The sequence below is a fragment of the Gnatocerus cornutus genome, chromosome 8 (assembly GCF_029298725.1).
Source record: "Gnatocerus cornutus isolate USDA-ARS CGAHR chromosome 8, icGnaCorn1.1, whole genome shotgun sequence".
Lineage (NCBI taxonomy): Eukaryota > Metazoa > Arthropoda > Insecta > Coleoptera > Tenebrionidae > Gnatocerus > Gnatocerus cornutus.
Window position 1 is genome coordinate 10,998,774 of NC_142240.1, and position 25,572 is coordinate 11,024,345.

The 25,572-nt window shown below is 43.2% G+C and overlaps 4 protein-coding genes across 4 annotated transcripts in view; 1 reads left to right on the plus strand and 3 right to left on the minus strand.

Annotated features, from left to right (window-relative positions):
- Positions 1-3,593: 3,593 nt before the first annotated feature.
- Positions 3,594-5,402, minus strand: LOC148169769 (uncharacterized). Its single transcript, XM_088043154.1, has 5 exons — positions 4,866-5,402; positions 4,468-4,624; positions 4,228-4,414; positions 4,097-4,177; positions 3,594-4,052 (listed from the first exon to the last, which is right to left on the minus strand). Exons 2-5 carry the CDS (start codon positions 4,539-4,541, stop codon positions 3,669-3,671), a joined length of 726 nt encoding a protein of 241 aa, XP_087899280.1. The 5' UTR covers positions 4,542-4,624; positions 4,866-5,402; the 3' UTR covers positions 3,594-3,668.
- Positions 5,022-6,484, plus strand: LOC148169770 (L-2-hydroxyglutarate dehydrogenase, mitochondrial-like). Its single transcript, XM_088044229.1, has 4 exons — positions 5,022-5,033; positions 5,066-5,114; positions 5,156-6,038; positions 6,085-6,484. Exons 1-4 carry the CDS (start codon positions 5,022-5,024, stop codon positions 6,458-6,460), a joined length of 1,320 nt encoding a protein of 439 aa, XP_087900355.1. The 3' UTR covers positions 6,461-6,484.
- Positions 6,485-6,507: 23 nt separating this feature from the next.
- On the minus strand, positions 6,508-10,126 carry LOC148169771 (post-GPI attachment to proteins factor 2-like). Its single transcript, XM_088043152.1, has 3 exons — positions 9,586-10,126; positions 8,705-8,905; positions 6,508-8,659 (listed from the first exon to the last, which is right to left on the minus strand). The coding sequence occupies exons 1-3, from the start codon at positions 10,010-10,012 to the stop codon at positions 8,526-8,528; spliced, it is 762 nt and encodes a 253-aa protein (XP_087899278.1). The 5' UTR covers positions 10,013-10,126; the 3' UTR covers positions 6,508-8,525.
- A 355-nt stretch (positions 10,127-10,481) lies between these two features.
- Positions 10,482-25,572, minus strand: part of LOC148169772 (uncharacterized) — a 45,932-nt gene continuing 30,841 nt past the window's right edge. The window contains exons 30-35 of the mRNA XM_088044230.1: positions 24,464-25,565; positions 21,696-24,358; positions 14,714-21,422; positions 12,218-14,218; positions 11,456-11,800; positions 10,482-11,035 (exon numbers count right to left, since the gene is read on the minus strand). Coding sequence (XP_087900356.1) covers positions 10,482-11,035; positions 11,456-11,800; positions 12,218-14,218; positions 14,714-21,422; positions 21,696-24,358; positions 24,464-25,565 — 13,374 coding nt within the window. The remainder of the gene's footprint in view (positions 11,036-11,455; positions 11,801-12,217; positions 14,219-14,713; positions 21,423-21,695; positions 24,359-24,463; positions 25,566-25,572) is intronic.

Here is a 25,572-nt window from a genome sequence, read left to right on the forward strand (position 1 = left end):
ATCCTGAGAAAACAAAGCTTAAAGTTAAGGAATGTGAAGCTCATCAAGTTCTAAAACCAGTTTATTGGAGAAAGTGTGTGCAGTTTCTGGAACCGGAGCAAGAAAATAATTCGTTTTTAATCGCCTTTTTTCTCTACGCTAATGGACCTTCCTGTGACCAGCTTAAAAAGCAAGGATTTAAAATTTTCAAGGATGTTTTTTGTGGTACTAGAAATATGTTTGAGGCCTTCGTAAATTTTATCACCCGCTGGAATAACCGGAAAGGCATAAAAGATAAGTTAGATAAAAATTTTGTAAGACAAATCATCGCGAATCAGTTGATATCCCCTTTTATCAAATCTATTCCTCATCTGTCATCTGGGATTAGAACAAACGAAAAATCAAAACTTTTGAGAGACGCTATTTCATCTTTTCGATTAACGCTTTCGCAAACTGATGAAATCATACGAATCTGGGATTATCTCTGGGATAATTTTCAAGAGCGCCTCGAGTTGAAGCAATTCCGTAAAAAATATCAGTTAGCTCCTGATGGTATTAACAACATAAGCGATGAAGAATTTAGTCTGTTAATGTGGCTCCTTGATAGCTGTCCTCTTGCCGTTACTTATAACAGCTCAGTTCAGAAAGCTATCGAATTATGCGAAGAAAAAAAGTTTATTTTAATTACCAATGAAGAAATCAATGGTGAAAGCATCTTCAAGAATCTATCGGACTTATCAAAATCATCAGTTCAATACAATGACATTCTGAATGTTTTTACCTGTTCGCTCCAAAGAAAAGAAGATATTACTTTAAGGCAACTCATCCAAAACGACAAAGAAATAGAAGAAAAGATTACCACTAGTCATCTTCTTCAGATGGTAGACAACTCTTTACTGATTGGAGAAGAAAAGGAACGCACTGATGGTCTCTACCTCGAACGCTTTGTATCACAAAACATTATAGACCACACATTTTTGGAGAAATCGTCTGACGACACGTTTATAGTCATCAGTCGCGTGATCAACACCGCAGACCTAGAAATGTACCATGGGAGTGTCAACTTCATAACAGACACTCCCAATGGTACGTTGAAACTTCAAGATTCTTGCAACGAAAAAAAAACCATCTGTCTGCTCAGAACGGAATGTTCTGATAAAAACTTTTCAGATTTATGTGAAAGAAACTCGGATTTTCTCAACTATCACCACTTTCGAATGACTGGCAATTTCAAGTTAGAATGGATAAGAAGTAAAGGTGACATTACTGAGTTAAAAGAGTTTCAAGAAGATGGGCAATTTATCCCCGAGTCTCAGCTGTACGAATCGATGGTGAAATTAAACATCATCTGTGGTCCTCCAGGTATTGGCAAAACGGTGCTTTCCAATAGTCTCAAAAACCACGTTTCTCCGGAGTTATGGTCAATTCTTCTCAACCCTAAAGATTACTCGAAAGTGTTACGTGACAATAACTGCGAAGATTGTGATCTTCTTGGATACATTTTAGACAACATTGCCAAGAAGTACACCAACACTGATCTCCAGCTCTTTAAAATATTTGCAGCTTCTGGTCGTATCTTTTTTATTTGGGATGGAGTCGACGAGTTATCCCAAAAAAACTTGGATCGGCTCCTACGTCTAATTCTATTTCTTTCCGAAGAAGGAAGGAAGCAATGCGTGACTTCTCGCGACACCTTGAAGCCACTGTTAGAAACCAAACTCAATGTCTTAAGCAAAAGAATTCGACCTTTCGGAGCGAATGACCTCCACGCTTACATTAAGACGCAGACAAATTCTTCGGATGAGATTGTTTCAAGTATTTTGCACAACATCAACTCGAATATCCACTTCTTGAGATATTCGGAAGTTTTGAGGATTCCGTTACATCTTTATCTTTTTACGGAGTTGCTACGTCACAATCCGCAGCAATACAATGCGTTGTTGAAAAATATTTTATCGCTAGCTGATTTGTATGAGTACTTCGTAGAACAGCAATTCGGTATCTTTTGTGATAAAAAAGGAAGCAAAAATCTGAACGATTTCGAGCACGACTCTAATGAGAAATTCAAAAATGATCGAATAGGAATGTACGAAAAAGCAGCAATTCAACTATTTTTGTCCTTAGACCTTGATGTTAAAGACTTCTTGTTGGAGATAGAAGCTTCCGGAGATCTTGTTGGGATAATTTCCCAAGTGAGAAATCGCGACACTCCCGTGTTCCTTCACAACTCCTACGCGGAGTACTTCGCCGCAGTGTATTTCTCCAAACATTACAAAGAAGTCGAGGATTTCGCTCAGTTTATCTTCCAGAGAAGACACAAGAATATTCGTTTTCTTTTCGATTTGTTGCTGGCTAAGAACAACGAATGTCTTGCTCATCTTGCCGTACTTAACGGGAATTTTCAAGAATTGAAGCAATTAGACACGTCGATACTTGCAAAAAAAGATAAGGGCGGAAGGAGTCCTCTCCACATCGCTTGTAGTTACGGAGAGCAATATCCAAGTCTCTACGTCCGAGAAGTGCGCCACTTGAGGTTTAAGAGGTACATAATATACGACAAAACGTGTGCAACAAGAAAAGAAGACCCACAGTACGCCAACATCTTGAATTTTCTCTCGGAGAACTGTAATCTCGACGAAGAAGATGAAATCTTCCGGTACAATCCGTGTATGTATGCTGACAAGTCCCTGTGTGTTTACCCACTTATTGTCTTATTAACTCGGAAGAAAATCGACTTTGGTCAATTAACCAACTTCAAAAATGCAGTCACTGTTATGTATTACTCAATCATAGCTGATTTCCCTGCGATATTCGACGTTATGAACTCAATTCCTGTGATAGAAAGTCAGAAGATGGACGGTTCTATCTTATTTCTACCAGCGAAGTACGATTCCGTAAACTGCTTGGAGCGTTTGAGTAAAACCAAAAACTACAACAGCAAGTTTAACAAAGAAAGGAATTTAAAACGACTAGTAAACATCGCCTGCAAGAGTGGGTCACATCAAGTTCTCAAATTTCTTGTGACCAACGGAGGGGTCAAAGTGCAGTCCATACTACACAAACCAAAGAATCTCAGTCGTGCTGTGGAGTACGGCTACCACAACTTTGTGAAATTACTCATCGAATTCGAAGTTGATGTTAATGTCGTCTACAAAAAGATGACACCGCTTCACGTCGCTTGTGTAAAAGGAAATCTTGAAATCGTACAGCTGTTGGTTGTCAATGGAGCGGATGTTGATGCTGTTGATGCGGTTAAGAAGAGAACGCCTCTTCATTATGCGTGCATTAACGGGTACTTGGATATTGTTCAGTTCTTGAGCGAGAATGATGCGAAGATTGATATTCGAGACGGGGATAAAATCACGCCGATTGAATACGCGTTTCGTAATGAGCATCCTCAGATTGTTAGGACGTTATCAAAGAAGGGGGCTTGGTGAAAAAAGACACAATTAGAACAAAAAGGTGTTTACATAATAATAAATTATTGACGATTTCCAGGAGCTGGACGCTTTTGTTTAACATTTGCATTATTCGCAGAATTTTAGTGACGCGTTAGATAAGATATGCATCAGCACTTTAATCCGGTTTTGAAATGCAATAAAAGTTATATGAAGAATTGTTAATTAATTTAATACATAACACACTTAAATACAAAAGAAAATCACGTAATTAACAAAGGAACAAAACACTTATTTGTTTAAATCTTTTTCTTTCAGCCTCAGTTCAAGTTCATATAGTTTTCTTTTGTAATTTATTTCCATGTTCACCAACTTAATTTTTTTTAAATAAAAAACTCGCTTCAGTTGGAGAGTTGACAGCCTTGGAACTTTCCCCTTGCTTTTGGATGGACCCGATTTGTTTCCACCAACAGGCGCTGAATCTTCCTGAGGACAGTCAGAGAAAGATACCGGAGTCTCCTCTGCTAATTCAGGTTGGGGGTTATCTATATCCTCATCACAGATCTCCTCTTTCACTGTCGTCACGTCATCATAAACCTCTTCTTTCACGGTGGTAAGAACTCCAGCTTCCATCTCTGGCCTGTAGCCGGCAGTAAACGTTCCGACAATTCTATTCTACAAAAAAAAGATCAGCGGGTATTTCATGTTTAAACACGTACTTGGTCTTCAGCTTGTTTCTTTTTTAACATCGCCATCACCGTTTCCACGTCATCACTGGATAAATCCACGTAGTTCTTTTTCTACAAAATTACAACAAAAATAATAACACATTTTCTAAGAAAAACTCAACAGTTCTTGCAGCCACTGTTTTCTTTGCCGTTCGTTTCAAGTTCCACCAGTATACTTTCAGTTGTCGAGGGTCCCTCGGAGACGCTGTAGAAAGAGTGTTAAACTCTTCGGCGATTTGCTCCCAAGCCGAATTCTTCTTTTTAATTGACATTCCATCCGTCTCTTTGCATTCAACAATGTGCCGGAATCTACAAGAAGGGAATGAAGCTCATGATGTAATCACTAAACGTAAAAAACATACTTTTCGATAACATACAAGGCGATTTGTTTTTCACACTCAGAAAAATTTCTTCCTCGTGCTCTTTTCGTCTCCATCTTCACTTGTCCGTACCAGAGGTGTTAGATTGTTCCAAAGTGTTAGTTTTAGCTGCCAGTGCCTCGGGGTTACGTTGCAAATCCTGGAGACAGAAATCATAAGATTTCTCCTAAATTTTTGAGGAGTGGAAAGAATAGGACTCAAAAATCAACTCTGTGGAACTGTCACACCATGAATCTCCAAAATCACCCAAAATTCTTTTGAATTTGCCCCTCATTCTAACATATTTATTGATTAGTGAGTCAAAACCGTCAGAGATAAATAACAAGTAAATTATAGCAACTGGTTTTAGGTTAGGTTAATCTAATTCTCTACCTACTTACTTCAGAATTCACAGATTTTCGGGCAATTTCAGAAACACTTCGTGTTTACTGGTAAGATTCGGTGTTCAAACATTCTATTGCGATCGCCACCAACCTGTGCAAGTGTCAATTAACTTGTAATTTGATTGCGCCATTAAATTAATCCTCCATTAAAAAATGATGGGTTGCGTATAGCGCTGTGAAGGTCAGTGGATCGATAGGACGTTGCCCCGAGTCAGCGGCTACAAACAACCGGAGTTTATCCACGAAGCAAGGAAACCATGAGACCTTTTGACACGTCTTGTCAAAAGCAAAAAATATAAACAAAATGAACATTTTACAATGCTCCAAGAATCAGTATGACGTCGCAGTGATAGGTGGAGGAATCATCGGTGCTGCCGTTGCAAAAACCATAAAAGACCATGCAAATCACGCGAAAATTGCATTATTTGATAAAGAATCGGATTTTGGTAAACACCAGAGCAGTCATAACAGCCAGGTAATCCACGCGGGGATTTACTACAGGACTAATTCTCTCAAAGGAAAATTATGCGCTGAAGGATCAAAACTCATTTATGATTACTGTGATTCCCATAATATCCCTGTTAAAAAAATTGGAAAATTAATAATCGGGAAAACCGCCCTGGATAAAATCCGACTCAAAGAACTGTACCGGCGTGGAACGGAAAATAAAGTCCCCGGATTAGAACTTTTGGATAAGAAGAAAATTGATGAAATCCAACCGAACTGTAAAGGCGTTCAAGCGTTGTGGTCACCTAACAGTGGCAACATCAACTGGGAAGCGGTCACGAAGAGTTTGGGACAAAATTTCAGACGGAAAGGAGGCGAAGTCTTTCTCAGTTGTGAAGTGAAACGCATTAAGGAGTCATCAATGTCTTCATATCCCCTGAAGGTAGACACGGCGAAAGGATCATTTCTGGCGAAGTACGCCATCATCTGCTTAGGTTTACATTCCGGAACGTTATATGACTCTGAAAGAAACTACAAGAACATATCCCTGAAAGTGAACTACTACTTTCTAAATCCAAAGCTGCATCGCTTCATCAAGACAAACATTTACGCAATGCCGCATCTAGATCTACCATTCTTAGGGATACATTTCAGTCCCACTGTTGATGGTAACGTCCTCCTCGGTCCCAACGCAGTTCCCACATTCAAACTTGATGGTTATTCGTAAGAATGACAAAGTTACAGACTCGTGTTATGTTTCCCATTTTAGACGCACGTCCTTCGATTTTCGCTACGTAAAAGAACACGTTTTTTCAAGAGGACTCGGACTGCTATTCTTGAAGAACTTCAGGTCTTGTTGGGAACAAGTCACTGAACAATTCTTTGGTAACGTCCGGACGTCAGCTTTAAAGGAATATTTCCCGATGATGGCGGAAACGGACGTTTTTCCAGGACCCACAGGAGTTCAGGGGCAAATTGTTACAAATGAAGGAGACTTTGTGGACGATTTTTTGATCGAGATTTTTGAAGGGACGGGGATACAGAAGCGGATAATTAATTGTAGGTTTGTTCCTAGTCCTGGGGCGACTTGTTCTTTGGCGATAGCGAAGATGATCGAGTCTGAAATAGCTCCTAGACTAGTTTAACAATCGCGGATTTATTTCATTCGATTTGGGGACAGTGAAATAAAGAATAACATGAAGATTTTTTAGTAAAAGGAAGCTACAAGAATAATACATTTAAAATATTCAAGGTAACAATTTATGGAGTTTACCACTGCCATGTACTAAAATATAAAAATAGATTCAACTGAAGCACCCCTAACAAAACCTCCCATAAATAAAGATTCTAATTCTAAATAATTAACATAAATTGTGCCATTGTTCGTTATAGACACTCAAAGGGAATTCTAGTGGTGGACTCCATTTTGACAACTTTAAGGGTATAGGAACCTGATCTAAAAGTGCACGAAAAATAAAAGTTTCTGTACCCTTAAAAACACGTAATCTCAATTAAAAAACTACTCATAATACTGAGAAACTTTCAACTAAAATTTGAATCAATTTTCTGACACGCCAGGTTTACACTTTTAGATCAACAATAAATAAAGATATTTGTAAATATCACAAACATTTGCCTACTCTAGTTCTGAACTCTGGAAGCCTAGTCTGTCCAATTTACCGTCAAAGGGAAGAAACGCAATTCAAGTCAGCCAGTAAATTAAACAGACCTAAATTTTCGCTGGTAAAGTGAGTTATAAATCGACCCTTAACAAGATCTAAACGTGTTAATAACTGATGTAAAACTAACAATAACAGATCATGCTTGAACGGTGTTCATTACTGAAATTCTACAGTGCGATCAATTGAATTATTTATCTAGTGAAAGTATGTCTTGATATCCATAGTTTCCTAACATCTGCCAATTATTTGACGACTTTATGACACACGTTCGCAAGGTAGATAAACACTTCAATTGACCACTCTGTATAATTAGGGAAAAGTCAATGCAGAGTGCGCGTAAATCGAGATTCTAAGCCCTCTTCTCCAACATGCATTACTACCAAATACTTGATGAAAATACATATCGACAATTTTAATAAGTGTATATTCCGGTATAAGGAAAAATATTCAATTTTTTTAATTCATAAGGCGTGTGTTCTTCATAAAAGCTAGAGTACACAGCAGCGATTAGTTCGAATATATGAAGTAAGAGCCGCTGCAATGACTTTGAAACCGTCTCGGTAAGTTTCTACAGTGCTCTGAATACAAATATGTGCATTTTTAACATCAAAATGTAAATGCAATGGGGTGATTAATATTTAAATCACATCCATATTGAAACAGAGGAATAGCTACATCCTTGAAATACTTGAAGACAGTAACATGTGCAACGAAATGATCAGTTGTGATCATTTGAGCCTGAGATACAATACCAACTAATGCAAGTGCACAAGAACACAATACTTGAGTACCGAAGTACCTTTAGTGATCGCCTCCACGGTGTCGGAAAGTTGAGACGCAAAACCGTGGAAGAGGATCACTTTGATTTATTTGTGCACTTGATATTTGATTGTATCGGGCAGTGAACATGTGATACATTAAAGATAATATACAATATACAAAGGAAGTACATATTTCACTCTTCATTCACAATAGAACTAAACTATAGATCAAACAAAAACTTGAAAGTTATGGTAAATCTTAAAAACATAATATTTATAATCGTTGTGAATAAAAATAACATGTTTACTGGCAGCTCACTTTCATTTCAAATTTCGCGCCCAGATAACATCACTAAAAGGTGCGAAATTTGAATAGAATTTGGAACACCCGGTAAAAACAACAATAATTCCTAACAACGGTCTTGAATTTATTATAATACGCACACATATTTCTCTAATCTATTGTTAATATCGCTTAGCTGAAAACCTATGTTTAAAGCTGGTTCATTTAATAAATATCAATCTAAACACTGTAAAGAATCCAACAATAGTACCATTTACAGTGTCAAGAGAATTTGAAAAAGTCAAAATTCTCACAATTATCACATCAAATTTAATAATACATTATTCTTTAAATAGCAGATAATTATCGTGATCATTAATTGGTACAATATGATCACTGAATACAAAAATTGTTAATGCTTACTTTTTTAATATACATGACCACGAAAAAATAGTAATTATAAGACTAGCTATACAACTAAATATTATCTCTCTGTTAGAGCAACACCGTACCTGTAAACCACCAGATCTTTATTTCTAAAATCTAGATAAGCAGTCATATGAAATGCCATGTTTGTTAAGACCACTGTATATTCAGCCAAGGCAAAACCCGAATATACTGAAAAAAAGTTTTAGTTTTATGAAAACAAATCGTTATTCTTACCATAAGGCTCACAGTATGAGTTGTGTCGTAAAAAGCAATACGTTGCTATTAAAATTGATGATATGTTTGTGATAAGAAGTCTTTTCTTCCATTTCAGACTTTCTTTGTGACGTTTCTTGCATCGTCTTTGCAGAATGAAAATCAAAATCATGTAAATCTCTGACATCACTATAAAGGTAATGAAGGCTTTCTCATGTATGGCTAAAAAAAAATGTTCAATTAATAGTCTGAAAAACATTCGCACCTTGTCGACAATACAGCGGTTTTTCCTGTTGTGCAATAAACACCTGTTTTTTATATGAAGCAGGTAATATTGATAATGCCATGAAAAGCAATCTGACATAACTAATGTGATTTTTGCACTGTGAACAAGTGTCTGATTTATTTATTTATTTGTTTATTAATTATTATTATTAAAGATTATTTTTTTATTAGGTTGGTTGAAATGTATTTTTTTGGTAATTTTAACTTATCAAAGGTGGCCCTGATAGCAAACAAAAATTTTAAACAAATGAATTAAGTGACAGTAAATTATTTTAAATTATTAAAAATTGTTATACGGAGTGTTTGTGAAATCGTCATCACTTCTAAAATAGACAGAGCTTTATTAAAAGAAAGAGAAATTCTATTCACATCAGAATAAAATTGAAAATCCGGAAAATATGAAGACGGCGCGGCGCTTAGATAAAAGTAAGTGTTTAATGCCATGGTTACGAGTCGAAAATTTTAAAAAATGCGCTTTATGTCAAATAAAATTGGATTTTCGCATTATAATAAGTTAATTTGCAGCTTTTCATGAGCCATTAAAATGTCTCAAATGTCTCTAAAATAGTCTCAATAGAAAAGCTGAGTTTCCTTTGAATGGTGCGAATGATACTTACGATAATGTTGTGAGGAGGTCCAAAAAGACAATATAATCAGCGAAATGTTTTCAACAACATTAAGAACACATGCTACGGCCCCCATCCATTGGTCATGTTGGTACAAAACATTTTGGTGGTGTTGAAAGTAAACAAAGGCAATGGAGAATCTTGGCACAGCATGTAAAATTATCGCCACTTGCCAAACTTGTCGTTGTGGTGAAAAATTTCCAATAGCGGCAGAAATGGACGGTAAAATATTAAACACTTGGCAATGGGTGTACGTGGCGGTTTCAAAATGAAAAATTACCGAATAAACAATACAGAATAAGAACGCAAACAAAGGCAATCCAACTGTTATTATCGAAAACTTTTCGAATGGTAAACGTAAAACAGTGGAAGTCTCATAATCACTGTATAATAATGCATATCGAGCTTCATTAGGCATTATTTGTCACACACGGAACTTAATTTTGGATTAAATTGTTATTTTCATTAATTCATTTTAGGTTAGAACAGCTGTTGGTTTGTTGATTGTAGCGATTGCACGAATTTTGACGATGTAGACAGCGGAAGCACACGATGATGCTATGGGTGGGACAAAAATTATCAGAAGAAAAGTTAATTTTAAACATTGATGGTGATTTAGTTATAACCAAAATCTGTAAAACTGTAAATTTGATCTTCTTTTTAAAGAGGAATTGAATTTTAATTAAAAACACCTCAAAGGTAATATTGGTTGCCTACCCAATGGGGGTCAAATTGGCTTTCAGATTTTTTTTCAAATAAGATAAGTTTGAGAAAAAAAGTCTTCAAAAATTTTTCATATATTTATTATAAACATATACAGATATAATTAGTTCAGACTTATGAATAATAACAATAAAAATAATTAGTTAAGTTCTATTTTGCATCTATTAATCATCAAAGGGACAGTCTTTCACTAAACATTCATTCCGACATCTCCCTAAATTGCGATCAAATAATTTAAACAACGGACAACTCTTCAATTTCTTCTGTAAAATCTCATTGTTAAATTTGCACTCATAATATTCCTTGCAACTTTTCTCTGTCGGGAACAGGCCTGGCTTCTCACATTCAAATTTGTTATCACTTGATTGGCAACTTGAAGACCAAACGCACCTTTTTAATTCTGCACTAAATGCGTGATCTGGGAAACAACGATATTGTTTTAATTCGAGTCTGTGCAACATGTGACTCCAGGCGCACTTGTAGTAAAGATTGCATTTCTTGGGATGTGCAAACAATCCTGGAAAACGACAAACTAAATTTTCCTCACCAGGACACTGCACAGGACGTTTTGTGCAGTGTTTAGTGTGTGGATCAAAATTCATTCCAAGTGGACAAGTAATTGAAATGTCAATGATTTTAAAAATTGCATTTACGCAAAGATGAAATTTGCTGCAATCTGTTGAATCGGGATATTTTCCAATACCAGGACAGGTAAATTCTGGTGTCGGAGTTTTTGATTCTTCAGATGATTCACCATTTTCAGTAGTAGATTCATCAGACGGTGACGATTCAGTTGAAATGACAGAACCTGTGGTTTTATTTGTAGTAGTCTCAGCCATTGTTGTTGAAGAAATCGTCGACGTTAAGAAAGGTGAGCTCGTAGTTGCAGATGTGGTTGTAAACTCTGTGGACCCAGTTGAGCTTGTCGTAACTTTACTGAGAGTTGTTAATTCTTCTGAATCTTCCCCACTATCAGTGTTTTCAGAAGTACTCCACCTGGTGGAATATTCGGCAGAGGTGGGCTCTGTTTTGCTTGTTGTAGATGTACTCTCAACAGAAATCGTGGAGCTGGTAGCGATTGCATTGGACAGAGTTGTTAATTCTTCGGAATTTTCGTCACTATCAGTGTCTTCAGAGCTTCTCGAGTTAGTTGTAAATTCACTAGAAGTAGACTCTGATTTGCTTGTTGTATATGTAGTTGTAATTTCCGCAGAAATCGTCGAGGAGGTAAAGCTTGTAAATTCCTCGGATTCATCACTATCCGTGTCTTGTGAACCAGTCGAGCTAGTGGTAATTTCGCTCGTCGAAGAATCAGTTATTGTGCTTGCCGGAGTTGTTGAAGTTTCAGCAGTGCCGGTCGAACTAGTGGTAATTTCGCTCGTGGAAGAATCAGTTTCTGTGCTCGCCGAAGTTGTTGAGGTCTCAGCAGCGCCGGTTGAGCTAGTGGTAATTTCGCTCGTCGAAGAATCCGTTATTGTACTTGCTGGAGTCGTTGAGGTCTCAGCAGCATAAGACGAGCTAGTGGTAATTTCGCTCGTCGAAGAATCAGTTATTGTGCTTGCTGGAGTTGTTGAGGTTTCAGCAGCGCCGCTTGAGCTAGTGGTAATTTCGCTCGTCGAAAAATCAGTTATTGTGCTTGCTGGAGTTGTTGAGGTTTCAGCAGCGCCGCTTGAGCTAGTGGTAATTTCGCTCGTCGAAGAATCAGTTATTGTGCTTGCTGGAGTTGTTGAGGTTTCAGCAGCACCAGTCGAGTTAGTGGTAATTTCGCTCGTCGAAGAATCAGTTATTGTGCTTGCTGGAGTTGTTGAGGTTTCAGCAGCGCCGCTTGAGCTAGTGGTAATTTCGCTCATCGAAGAATCCGTTATTGTACTTGCTGGAGTCGTTGAGGTCTCAGCAGCACCAGACGAGCTAGTGGTAATTTCGCTCGTCGAAGAATCAGTTATTGTGCTTGCTGGAGTTGTTGAGGTTTCAGCAGCGCCGCTTGAGCTAGTGGTAATTTCGCTCGTCGAAAAATCAGTTATTGTGCTTGCTGGAGTTGTTGAGGTTTCAGCAGCGCCGCTTGAGCTAGTGGTAATTTCGCTCGTCGAAGAATCAGTTATTGTGCTTGCTGGAGTTGTTGAGGTTTCAGCAGCACCAGTCGAGTTAGTGGTAATTTCGCTCGTCGAAGAATCAGTTATTGTGCTTGCTGGAGTTGTTGAGGTTTCAGCAGCGCCGGTTGAGCTAGTGGTAATTTCGCTCGTCGAAGAATCAGTTTCTGTGCTTGCTGGAGTTGTTGAGGTCTCAGCAGCGCCAGTTGAGCTAGTGGTAATTTCGCTGGTAGAAGAATCTGTTTCTGTAGTTGCTGGAGTTGTTGAGGTCTCAGCAGCGCCGGTTGAGCTAGTGGTAATTTCGCTCGTCGAAGAATCAGTTTTTGTGCTTGCTGGAGTCGTTGAGGTCTCAGCAGCACCAGTCGAGCTAGTGGTAATTTCGCTCGTCGAAGAATCAGTTATTGTGCTTGCTGGAGTTGTTGAGGTTTCAGCAGCACCAGTCGAGTTAGTGGTAATTTCGCTCGTCGAAGAATCAGTTATTGTGCTTGCTGGAGTTGTTGAGGTCTCAGCAGCGCCGGTTGAGTTAGTGGTAATTTCGCTCGTCGAAGAATCAGTTTCTGTGCTTGCTGGAGTTGTTGAGGTCTCAGCAGCGCCGATTGAGCTAGTGGTAATTTCGCTCGTCGAAGAGTCAGTTATTGTGCTTGCTGGAGTTGTTGAGGTTTCAGCAGCGCCGCTTGAGCTAGTGGTAATTTCGCTCGTCGAAGAATCAGTTATTGTGCTTGCTGGAGTTGTTGAGGTTTCAGCAGCGCCGGTTGAGCTAGTGGTAATTTCGCTCGTCGAAGAATCAGTTTTTGTGCTTACTGGAGTCGTTGAGGTCTCAGCAGCACCAGTCGAGCTAGTGGTAATTTCGCTCGTCGAAGAATCAGTTATTGTGCTTGCTGGAGTTGTTGAGGTTTCAGCAGCGCCGGTTGAGCTAGTGGTAATTTCGCTCGACGAAGAGTCAGTTATTGTGCTTGCTGGAGTTGTTGAGGTTTCAGCAGCGCCGGTTGAGCTAGTGGTAATTTCGCTCGTCGAAGAATCAGTTTCTGTGCTTACTGGAGTTGTTGAGGTCTCAGCAGCGCCAGTTGAGCTAGTGGTAATTTCGCTCGTAGAAGAATCTGTTTCGGTACTTGCTGGAGTTGTTGAGGTCTCAGCAGCGCCGGTTGAGCTAGTGGTAATTTCGCTCGTCGAAGAATCAGTTATTGTGCTTGCTGGAGTTGTTGAGGTTTCAGCAGCGCCGGTTGAGCTAGTGGTAATTTCGCTCGACGAAGAGTCAGTTATTGTGCTTGCTGGAGTTGTTGAGGTTTCAGCAGCGCCGGTTGAGCTAGTGGTAATTTCGCTCGTCGAAGAATCAGTTTCTGTGCTTACTGGAGTTGTTGAGGTTTCAGAAGCGCCGGTTGAGCTAGTGGTAATTTCGCTCGTCGAAGAATCAGTTATTGTGCTTGCCGGAGTTGTTGAGGTTTCAGCAGCGCCGGTTGAGCTAGTGGTAATTTCGCTCGTCGAAGAATCAGTTATTGTGCTTGCCGGAGTTGTTGAGGTTTCAGCAGCGCCGGTTGAGCTAGTGGTAATTTCGCTCGTCGAAGAATCAGTTTCTGTGCTTGCTGGAGTTGTTGAGGTCTCAGCAGCGCCAGTTGAGCTAGTGGTAATTTCGCTGGTAGAAGAATCTGTTTCTGTACTTGCTGGAGTTGTTGAGGTCTCAGCAGCGCCGGTTGAGCTAGTGGTAATTTCGCTGGTAGAAGAATCTGTTTCTGTACTTGCTGGAGTTGTTGAGGTCTCAGCAGCGCCGGTTGAGCTAGTGGTAATTTCGCTCGTCGAAGAATCAGTTATTGTGCTTGCTGGAGTTGTTGAGGTTTCAGCAGCGCCGGTTGAGCTAGTGGTAATTTCGCTCGTCGAAGAATCAGTTATTGTGCTTGCTGGAGTTGTTGAGGGTTCAGCAGCGCCGGTTGAGCTAGTGGTGATTTCGCTCGTCGAAGAATCAGTTATTGTGCTTGCTGGAGTTGTTGAGGTTTCAGCAGCACCAGTCGAGTTAGTGGTAATTTCGCTCGTCGAAGAATCAGTTATTGTGCTTGCTGGAGTTGTTGAGGTCTCAGCAGCGCCGGTTGAGTTAGTGGTAATTTCGCTCGTCGAAGAATCAGTTTCTGTGCTTGCTGGAGTTGTTGAGGTCTCAGCAGCGCCGATTGAGCTAGTGGTAATTTCGCTGGTAAAAGAATCTGTTTCTGTAGTTGCTGGAGTTGTTGAGGTCTCAGCAGCGCCGGTTGAGCTAGTGGTAATTTCGCTCGTCGAAGAATCAGTTTTTGTGCTTGCTGGAGTCGTTGAGGTCTCAGCAGCACCAGTCGAGCTAGTGGTAATTTCGCTCGTCGAAGAATCAGTTATTGTGCTTGCTGGAGTTGTTGAGGTTTCAGCAGCACCAGTCGAGTTAGTGGTAATTTCGCTCGTCGAAGAATCAGTTATTGTGCTTGCTGGAGTTGTTGAGGTTTCAGCAGCGCCGGTTGAGCTAGTGGTAATTTCGCTCGTCGAAGAATCAGTTTCTGTGCTTGCTGGAGTTGTTGAGGTCTCAGCAGCGCCAGTTGAGCTAGTGGTAATTTCGCTGGTAGAAGAATCTGTTTCTGTAGTTGCTGGAGTTGTTGAGGTCTCAGCAGCGCCGGTTGAGCTAGTGGTAATTTCGCTCGTCGAAGAATCAGTTTTTGTGCTTGCTGGAGTCGTTGAGGTCTCAGCAGCACCAGTCGAGCTAGTGGTAATTTCGCTCGTCGAAGAATCAGTTATTGTGCTTGCTGGAGTTGTTGAGGTTTCAGCAGCACCAGTCGAGTTAGTGGTAATTTCGCTCGTCGAAGAATCAGTTATTGTGCTTGCTGGAGTTGTTGAGGTCTCAGCAGCGCCGGTTGAGCTAGTGGTAATTTCGCTCGTTGAAGAATCTGTTTCTGTACTTGCTGGAGTTGTTGAGGTCTCAGCAGCGCCGGTTGAGCTAGTGGTAATTTCGCTCGTTGAAGAATCTGTTTCTGTACTTGCTGGAGTTGTTGAGGTTTCAGAAGCGCCGGTTGAGCTAGTGGTAATTTCGCTCGTCGAAGAATCAGTTATTGTGCTTGCTGGAGTTGTTGAGGGTTCAGCAGCGCCGGTTGAGCTAGTGGTGATTTCGCTCGTCGAAGAATCAGTTATTGTGCTTCCTGGAGTTGTTGAGGTTTCAGCAGCGCCGCTTGAGCTAGTGGTAATTTCGCTCGTCGAAGAGTCAGTTATTGTGCTTGCTGGAGTTGTTGAGGTTTCAGCAGCGCCGCTTGAGCTAGTGGTAATTTCGCTCGTCGAAGAATCAGTTATTGTGCTTGCTGGAGTTGTTGAGGTTTCAGCAGCGCCGGTTGAGCTAGTGGTAATTTCGCTCGACGAAGAGTCAGTTATTGTGCTTGCTGGAGTTGTTGAGGTTTCAGCAGCGCCGGTTGAGCTAGTGGTAATTTCGCTCGTCGAAGAATCAGTTTCTGTGCTTACTGGAGTTGTTGAGGTCTCAGCAGCGCCAGTTGAGCTAGTGGTTATTTCGCTCGTAGAAGAATCTGTTTCTGTACTTGCTGGAGTTGTTGAGGTCTCAGCAGCGCCGGTTGAGCTAGTGGTAATTTCGCTCGTAGAAGAATCTGTTTCTGTACTTGCTGGAGTTGTTGAGGTCTCAGCAGCGCCGGTTGAGCTAGTGGTAATTTCGCTCGTCGAAGAATCTGTTTCTGTACTTGCTGGAGTTGTTGAGGTCTCAGCAGCGCCGGTTGAGCTAGTGGTAATTTCGCTCGTTGAAGAATCTGTTTCTGTACTTGCTGGAGTTGTTGAGGTTTCAGAAGCGCCGGTTGAGCTAGTGGTAATTTCGCTCGTTGAAGAATCTGTTTCTGTACTTGCTGGAGTTGTTGAGGTCTCAGCAGCGCCGGTTGAGCTAGTGGTAATTTCGCTCGTTGAAGAATCTGTTTCTGTACTTGCTGGAGTTGTTGAGGTTTCAGAAGCGCCGGTTGAGCTAGTGGTAATTTCGCTCGTCGAAGAATCAGTTATTGTGCTTGCTGGAGTTGTTGAGGTTTCAGCAGCGCCGGTTGAGCTAGTGGTAATTTCGCTCGTTGAAGAGTCAATTATTGTGCTTGCTGGAGTTGTTGAGGTTTCAGCAGCGCCGGTTGAGTTAGTGGTAATTTCGCTCGTCGAAGAATCAGTTTCTGTGCTTGCTGGAGTTGTTGAGGTCTCAGCAGCGCCGATTGAGCTAGTGGTAATTTCGCTCGTCGAAGAGTCAGTTATTGTGCTTGCTGGAGTTGTTGAGGTTTCAGCAGCGCCGCTTGAGCTAGTGGTAATTTCGCTCGTCGAAGAATCAGTTATTGTGCTTGCTGGAGTTGTTGAGGTTTCAGCAGCGCCGGTTGAGCTAGTGGTAATTTCGCTCGTCGAAGAATCAGTTTTTGTGCTTACTGGAGTCGTTGAGGTCTCAGCAGCACCAGTCGAGCTAGTGGTAATTTCGCTCGTCGAAGAATCAGTTATTGTGCTTGCTGGAGTTGTTGAGGTTTCAGCAGCGCCGGTTGAGCTAGTGGTAATTTCGCTCGACGAAGAGTCAGTTATTGTGCTTGCTGGAGTTGTTGAGGTTTCAGCAGCGCCGGTTGAGCTAGTGGTAATTTCGCTCGTCGAAGAATCAGTTTCTGTGCTTACTGGAGTTGTTGAGGTCTCAGCAGCGCCAGTTGAGCTAGTGGTAATTTCGCTCGTAGAAGAATCTGTTTCTGTACTTGCTGGAGTTGTTGAGGTCTCAGCAGCGCCGGTTGAGCTAGTGGTAATTTCGCTCGTTGAAGAATCTGTTTCTGTACTTGCTGGAGTTGTTGAGGTTTTAGAAGCGCCGGTTGAGCTAGTGGTAATTTCGCTCGTCGAAGAATCAGTTATTGTGCTTGCCGGAGTTGTTGAGGTTTCAGCAGCGCCGGTTGAGCTAGTGGTAATTTCGCTCGTCGAAGAATCAGTTTCTGTGCTTGCCGGAGTTGTTGAGGTTTCAGCAGCGCCGGTTGAGCTAGTGGTAATTTCGCTCGTCGAAGAATCAGTTTCTGTGCTTGCTGGAGTTGTTGAGGTCTCAGCAGCGCCAGTTGAGCTAGTGGTAATTTCGCTGGTAGAAGAATCTGTTTCTGTACTTGCTGGAGTTGTTGAGGTCTCAGCAGCGCCGGTTGAGCTAGTGGTAATTTCGCTCGACGAAGAGTCAGTTATTGTGCTTGCTGGAGTTGTTGAGGTTTCAGCAGCGCCGCTTGAGCTAGTGGTAATTTCGCTCGTCGAAGAATCAGTTATTGTGCTTGCTGGAGTTGTTGAGGTTTCAGCAGCGCCGGTTGAGCTAGTGGTAATTTCGCTCGTCGAAGAATCAGTTATTGTGCTTGCTGGAGTTATTGAAGTTTCAGCAGCGCCGGTTGAGCTAGTGGTAATTTCGCTCGACGAAGAGTCAGTTATTGTGCTTGCTGGAGTTGTTGAGGTTTCAGCAGCGCCGCTTGAGCTAGTGGTAATTTCGCTCGTCGAAGAATCAGTTATTGTGCTTGCTGGAGTTGTTGAGGTTTCAGCAGCGCCGGTTGAGCTAGTGGTAATTTCGCTCGTCGAAGAATCAGTTTTTGTGCTTACTGGAGTCGTTGAGGTCTCAGCAGCACCAGTCGAGCTAGTGGTAATTTCGCTCGTCGAAGAATCAGTTATTGTGCTTGCTGGAGTTGTTGAGGTTTCAGCAGCGCCGCTTGAGCTAGTGGTAATTTCGCTCGTCGAAAAATCAGTTATTGTGCTTGCTGGAGTCGTTGAGGTTTCAGCAGCGCCGGTTGAGCTAGTGGTAATTTCGCTCGTCGAAGAATCAGTTTCTGTGCTTGCTGGAGTTGTTGAGGTCTCAGCAGCGCCAATTGAGCTAGTGGTAATTTCGCTCGTTGAAGAATCTGTTTCTGTACTTGCTGGAGTTGTTGAGGTCTCAGCAGCGCCGGTTGAGCTAGTGGTAATTTCGCTCGTAGAAGAATCAGTTATTGTGCTTGCTAGAGTTGTTGAGGTTTCAGCAGCGCCGCTTGAGCTAGTGGTAATTTCGCTCGTCGAAGAATCAGTTATTGTGCTTGCTGGAGTTGTTGAGGTTTCAGCAGCGCCGGTTGAGCTAGTGGTAATTTCGCTCGTTGAAGAGTCAATTATTGTGCTTGCTGGAGTTGTTGAGGTCTCAGCAGCGCCAGTTGAGCTAGTGGTAATTTCGCTGGTAGAAGAATCTGTTTCTGTACTTGCTGGAGTTGTTGAGGTCTCAGCAGCGCCGATTGAGCTAGTGGTAATTTCGCTCGTCGAAGAGTCAGTTATTGTGCTTGCTGGAGTTGTTGAGGTTTCAGCAGCTCCGCTTGAGATAGTGGTAATTTCGCTCGTCGAAGAATCAGTTATTGTGCTTGCTGGAGTTGTTGAGGTTTCAGCAGCGCCGGTTGAGCTAGTGGTAATTTCGCTGGTAGAAGAATCTGTTTCTGTACTTGCTGGAGTTGTTGAGGTCTCAGCAGCGCCGATTGAGCTAGTGGTAATTTCGCTCGTCGAAGAGTCAGTTATTGTGCTTGCTGGAGTTGTTGAGGTCTCAGCAGCGCCGGTTGAGCTAGTGGTAATTTCGCTCGTCGAAGAATCAGTTTTTGTGCTTGCTGGAGTCGTTGAGGTCTCAGCAGCACCAGTCGAGCTAGTGGTAATTTCGCTCGTCGAAGAATCAGTTATTGTGCTTGCTGGAGTTGTTGAGGTTTCAGCAGCGCCGGTTGAGCTAGTGGTAATTTCGCTCGTCGAAGAATCAGTTATTGTGCTTCCTGGAGTTGTTGAGGTTTCAGCAGCGCCGCTTGAGCTAGTGGTAATTTCGCTCGTCGAAGAATCAGTTATTGTGCTTGCTGGAGTTGTTGAGGTTTCAGCAGCGCCGGTTGAGCTAGTGGTAATTTCGCTCGTCGAGGAGTCAGTTATTGTGCTTGCTGGAGTTGTTGAGGTTTCAGCAGCGCCGGTTGAGCTAGTGGTAATTTCGCTCGTCGAAGAATCAGTTTCTGTGCCTACTGGAGTTGTTGAGGTCTCAGCAGCGCCAGTTGAGCTAGTGGTAATTTCGCTCGTAGAAGAATCTGTTTCTGTACTTGCTGGAGTTGTTGAGGTCTCAGCAGCGCCGGTTGAGCTAGTGGTAATTTCGCTCGTTGAAGAATCTGTTTCTGTACTTGCTGGAGTTGTTGAGGTTTCAGAAGCGCCGGTTGAGCTAGTGGTAATTTCGCTCGTCGAAGAATCAGTTATTGTGCTTGCTGGAGTTGTTGAGGGTTCAGCAGCGCCGGTTGAGCTAGTGGTAATTTCGCTCGTCGAAGAATCAGTTATTGTGCTTCCTGGAGTTGTTGAGGTTTCAGCAGCGCCGCTTGAGCTAGTGGTAATTTCGCTCGTCGAAGAATCAGTTATTGTGCTTGCTGGAGTTGTTGAGGTTTCAGCAGCGCCGGTTGAGCTAGTGGTAATTTCGCTCGTCGAGGAGTCAGTTATTGTGCTTGCTGGAGTTGTTGAGGTTTCAGCAGCGCCGGTTGAGCTAATGGTAATTTCGCTCGTCGAAGAATCAGTTTCTGTGCTTGCTGGAGTTGTTGAGGTCTCAGCAGCGCCAGTCGAGCTAGTGGTAATTTCGCTCGTAGAAGAATCTGTTTCTGTACTTGCTGGAGTTGTTGAGGTCTCAGCAGCGCCGGTTGAGCTAGTGGTAATTTCGCTCGTTGAAGAATCTGTTTCTGTACTTGCTGGAGTTGTTGAGGTTTCAGAAGCACCGGTTGAGCTAGTGGTAATTTCGCTCGTCGAAGAATCAGTTATTGTGCTTGCTGGAGTTGTTGAGGTTTCAGCAGCGCCGGTTGAGCTAGTGGTAATTTCGCTCGTCGAAGAATCAGTTATTGTGCTTGCTGGAGTTGTTGAGGTTTCAGCAGCGCCGGTTGAGCTAGTGGTAATTTCGCTCGTCGAGGAGTCAGTTATTGTGCTTGCTGGAGTTGTTGAGGTTTCAGCAGCGCCGGTTGAGCTAGTGGTAATTTCGCTCGTCGAAGAATCAGTTTCTGTGGTTGCTGGAGTTGTTGAGGTCTCAGCAGCGCCAGTCGAGCTAGTGGTAATTTCGCTCGTAGAAGAATCTGTTTCTGTACTTGCTGGAGTTGTTGAGGTCTCAGCAGCGCCGGTTGAGCTAGTGGTAATTTCGCTCGTTGAAGAATCTGTTTCTGTACTTGCTGGAGTTGTTGAGGTTTCAGAAGCGCCGGTTGAGCTAGTGGTAATTTCGCTCGTCGAAGAATCAGTTATTGTGCTTGCTGGAGTTGTTGAGGGTTCAGCAGCGCCGGTTGAGCTAGTGGTGATTTCGCTCGTCGAAGAATCAGTTATTGTGCTTGCTGGAGTTGTTGAGGTTTCAGCAGCACCAGTCGAGTTAGTGGTAATTTCGCTCGTCGAAGAATCAGTTATTGTGCTTGCTGGAGTTGTTGAGGTCTCAGCAGCGCCGGTTGAGTTAGTGGTAATTTCGCTCGTCGAAGTATCAGTTTCTGTGCTTGCTGGAGTTGTTGAGGTCTCAGCAGCGCCGATTGAGCTAGTGGTAATTTCGCTGGTAGAAGAATCTGTTTCTGTAGTTGCTGGAGTTGTTGAGGTCTCAGCAGCGCCGGTTGAGCTAGTGGTAATTTCGCTCGTCGAAGAATCAGTTTTTGTGCTTGCTGGAGTCGTTGAGGTCTCAGCAGCACCAGTCGAGCTAGTGGTAATTTCGCTCGTCGAAGAATCAGTTATTGTGCTTGCTGGAGTTGTTGAGGTTTCAGCAGCGCCGCTTGAGCTAGTGGTAATTTCGCTCGTCGAAAAATCAGTTATTGTGCTTGCTGGAGTTGTTGAGGTTTCAGCAGCGCCGCTTGAGCTAGTGGTAATTTCGCTCGTCGAAGAATCAGTTATTGTGCTTGCTGGAGTTGTTGAGGTTTCAGCAGCACCAGTCGAGTTAGTGGTAATTTCGCTCGTCGAAGAATCAGTTATTGTGCTTGCTGGAGTTGTTGAGGTTTCAGCAGCGCCGGTTGAGCTAGTGGTAATTTCGCTCGTCGAAGAATCAGTTTCTGTGCTTGCTGGAGTTGTTGAGGTCTCAGCAGCGCCAGTTGAGCTAGTGGTAATTTCGCTGGTAGAAGAATCTGTTTCTGTAGTTGCTGGAGTTGTTGAGGTCTCAGCAGCGCCGGTTGAGCTAGTGGTAATTTCGCTCGTCGAAGAATCAGTTTTTGTGCTTGCTGGAGTCGTTGAGGTCTCAGCAGCACCAGTCGAGCTAGTGGTAATTTCGCTCGTCGAAGAATCAGTTATTGTGCTTGCTGGAGTTGTTGAGGTTTCAGCAGCACCAGTCGAGTTAGTGGTAATTTCGCTCGTCGAAGAATCAGTTATTGTGCTTGCTGGAGTTGTTGAGGTCTCAGCAGCGCCGGTTGAGTTAGTGGTAATTTCGCTCGTCGAAGAATCAGTTTCTGTGCTTGCTGGAGTTGTTGAGGTCTCAGCAGCGCCGATTGAGCTAGTGGTAATTTCGCTCGTCGAAGAGTCAGTTATTGTGCTTGCTGGAGTTGTTGAGGTTTCAGCAGCGCCGCTTGAGCTAGTGGTAATTTCGCTCGTCGAAGAATCAGTTATTGTGCTTGCTGGAGTTGTTGAGGTTTCAGCAGCGCCGGTTGAGCTAGTGGTAATTTCGCTCGTCGAAGAATCAGTTTTTGTGCTTACTGGAGTCGTTGAGGTCTCAGCAGCACCAGTCGAGCTAGTGGTAATTTCGCTCGTCGAAGAATCAGTTATTGTGCTTGCTGGAGTTGTTGAGGTTTCAGCAGCGCCGGTTGAGCTAGTGGTAATTTCGCTCGACGAAGAGTCAGTTATTGTGCTTGCTGGAGTTGTTGAGGTTTCAGCAGCGCCGGTTGAGCTAGTGGTAATTTCGCTCGTCGAAGAATCAGTTTCTGTGCTTACTGGAGTTGTTGAGGTCTCAGCAGCGCCAGTTGAGCTAGTGGTAATTTCGCTCGTAGAAGAATCTGTTTCTGTACTTGCTGGAGTTGTTGAGGTCTCAGCAGCGCCGGTTGAGCTAGTGGTAATTTCGCTCGTCGAAGAATCAGTTATTGTGCTTGCTGGAGTTGTTGAGGTTTCAGCAGCGCCGGTTGAGCTAGTGGTAATTTCGCTCGTCGAAGAATCAGTTTCTGTGCTTACTGGAGTTGTTGAGGTTTCAGAAGCGCCGGTTGAGCTAGTGGTAATTTCGCTCGTCGAAGAATCAGTTATTGTGCTTGCCGGAGTTGTTGAGGTTTCAGCAGCGCCGGTCGAGCTAGTGGTAATTTCGCTCGTCGAAGAATCAGTTATTGTGCTTGCCGGAGTTGTTGAGGTTTCAGCAGCGCCGGTTGAGCTAGTGGTAATTTCGCTCGTCGAAGAATCAGTTTCTGTGCTTGCTGGAGTTGTTGAGGTCTCAGCAGCGCCAGTTGAGCTAGTGGTAATTTCGCTGGTAGAAGAATCTGTTTCTGTACTTGCTGGAGTTGTTGAGGTCTCAGCAGCGCCGGTTGAGCTAGTGGTAATTTCGCTCGTCGAAGAATCAGTTATTGTGCTTGCTGGAGTTGTTGAGGTTTCAGCAGCGCCGGTTGAGCTAGTGGTAATTTCGCTCGACGAAGAGTCAGTTATTGTGCTTGCTGGAGTTGTTGAGGTTTCAGCAGCGCCGCTTGAGCTAGTGGTAATTTCGCTCGTCGAAGAATCAGTTATTGTGCTTGCTGGAGTTGTTGAGGTTTCAGAAGCGCCGGTTGAGCTAGTGGTAATTTCGCTCGTCGAAGAATCAGTTTTTGTGCTTACTGGAGTCGTTGAGATCTCAGCAGCACCAGTCGAGCTAGTGGTAATTTCGCTCGTCGAAGAATCAGTTATTGTGCTTGTTGGAGTTGTTGAGGTTTCAGCAGCGCCGCTTGAGCTAGTGGTAATTTCGCTCGTCGAAAAATCAGTTATTGTGCTTGCTGGAGTTGTTGAGGTTTCAGCAGCGCCGGTTGAGCTAGTGGTAATTTCGCTCGTCGAAGAATCAGTTTCTGTGCTTACTGGAGTTGTTGAGGTCTCAGCAGCGCCAGTTGAGCTAGTGGTAATTTCGCTCGTAGAAGAATCTGTTTCTGTACTTGCTGGAGTTGTTGAGGTCTCAGCAGCGCCGGTTGAGCTAGTGGTAATTTCGCTCGTTGAAGAATCTGTTTCTGTACTTGCTGGAGTTGTTGAGGTTTCAGAAGCGCCGGTTGAGCTAGTGGTAATTTCGCTCGTCGAAGAATCAGTTTCTGTGCTTGCTGGAGTTGTTGAGGTCTCAGCAGCGCCAGTTGAGCTAGTGGTAATTTCGCTGGTAGAAGAATCTGTTTCTGTACTTGCTGGAGTTGTTGAGGTCTCAGCAGCGCCGGTTGAGCTAGTGGTAATTTCGCTCGTCGAAGAATCAGTTATTGTGCTTGCTGGAGTTGTTGAGGTTTCAGCAGCGCCGGTTGAGCTAGTGGTAATTTCGCTCGACGAAGAGTCAGTTATTGTGCTTGCTGGAGTTGTTGAGGTTTCAGCAGCGCCGGTTGAGCTAGTGGTAATTTCGCTCGTCGAAGAATCAGTTTCTGTGCTTACTGGAGTTGTTGAGGTCTCAGCAGCGCCAGTTGAGCTAGTGGTTATTTCGCTCGTAGAAGAATCTGTTTCTGTACTTGCTGGAGTTGTTGAGGTCTCAGCAGCGCCGGTTGAGCTAGTGGTAATTTCGCTCGTAGAAGAATCTGTTTCTGTACTTGCTGGAGTTGTTGAGGTCTCAGCAGCGCCGGTTGAGCTAGTGGTAATTTCGCTCGTAGAAGAATCTGTTTCTGTACTTGCTGGAGTTGTTGAGGTCTCAGCAGCGCCGGTTGAGCTAGTGGTAATTTCGCTCGTTGAAGAATCTGTTTCTGTACTTGCTGGAGTTGTTGAGGTCTCAGCAGCGCCGGTTGAGCTAGTGGTAATTTCGCTCGTTGAAGAATCTGTTTCTGTACTTGCTGGAGTTGTTGAGGTTTCAGAAGCGCCGGTTGAGCTAGTGGTAATTTCGCTCGTCGAAGAATCAGTTATTGTGCTTGCTGGAGTTGTTGAGGGTTCAGCAGCGCCGGTTGAGCTAGTGGTGATTTCGCTCGTCGAAGAATCAGTTATTGTGCTTCCTGGAGTTGTTGAGGTTTCAGCAGCGCCGCTTGAGCTAGTGGTAATTTCGCTCGTCGAAGAGTCAGTTATTGTGCTTGCTGGAGTTGTTGAGGTTTCAGCAGCGCCGCTTGAGCTAGTGGTAATTTCGCTCGTCGAAGAATCAGTTATTGTGCTTGCTGGAGTTGTTGAGGTTTCAGCAGCGCCGGTTGAGCTAGTGGTAATTTCGCTCGACGAAGAGTCAGTTATTGTGCTTGCTGGAGTTGTTGAGGTTTCAGCAGCGCCGGTTGAGCTAGTGGTAATTTCGCTCGTCGAAGAATCAGTTTCTGTGCTTACTGGAGTTGTTGAGGTCTCAGCAGCGCCAGTTGAGCTAGTGGTTATTTCGCTCGTAGAAGAATCTGTTTCTGTACTTGCTGGAGTTGTTGAGGTCTCAGCAGCGCCGGTTGAGCTAGTGGTAATTTCGCTCGTAGAAGAATCTGTTTCTGTACTTGCTGGAGTTGTTGAGGTCTCAGCAGCGCCGGTTGAGCTAGTGGTAATTTCGCTCGTTGAAGAATCTGTTTCTGTACTTGCTGGAGTTGTTGAGGTCTCAGCAGCGCCGGTTGAGCTAGTGGTAATTTCGCTCGTTGAAGAATCTGTTTCTGTACTTGCTGGAGTTGTTGAGGTTTCAGAAGCGCCGGTTGAGCTAGTGGTAATTTCGCTCGTTGAAGAATCTGTTTCTGTACTTGCTGGAGTTGTTGAGGTCTCAGCAGCGCCGGTTGAGCTAGTGGTAATTTCGCTCGTTGAAGAATCTGTTTCTGTACTTGCTGGAGTTGTTGAGGTTTCAGAAGCGCCGGTTGAGCTAGTGGTAATTTCGCTCGTCGAAGAATCAGTTATTGTGCTTGCTGGAGTTGTTGAGGTTTCAGCAGCGCCGGTTGAGCTAGTGGTAATTTCGCTCGTTGAAGAGTCAATTATTGTGCTTGCTGGAGTTGTTGAGGTTTCAGCAGCGCCGGTTGAGTTAGTGGTAATTTCGCTCGTCGAAGAATCAGTTTCTGTGCTTGCTGGAGTTGTTGAGGTCTCAGCAGCGCCGATTGAGCTAGTGGTAATTTCGCTCGTCGAAGAGTCAGTTATTGTGCTTGCTGGAGTTGTTGAGGTTTCAGCAGCGCCGCTTGAGCTAGTGGTA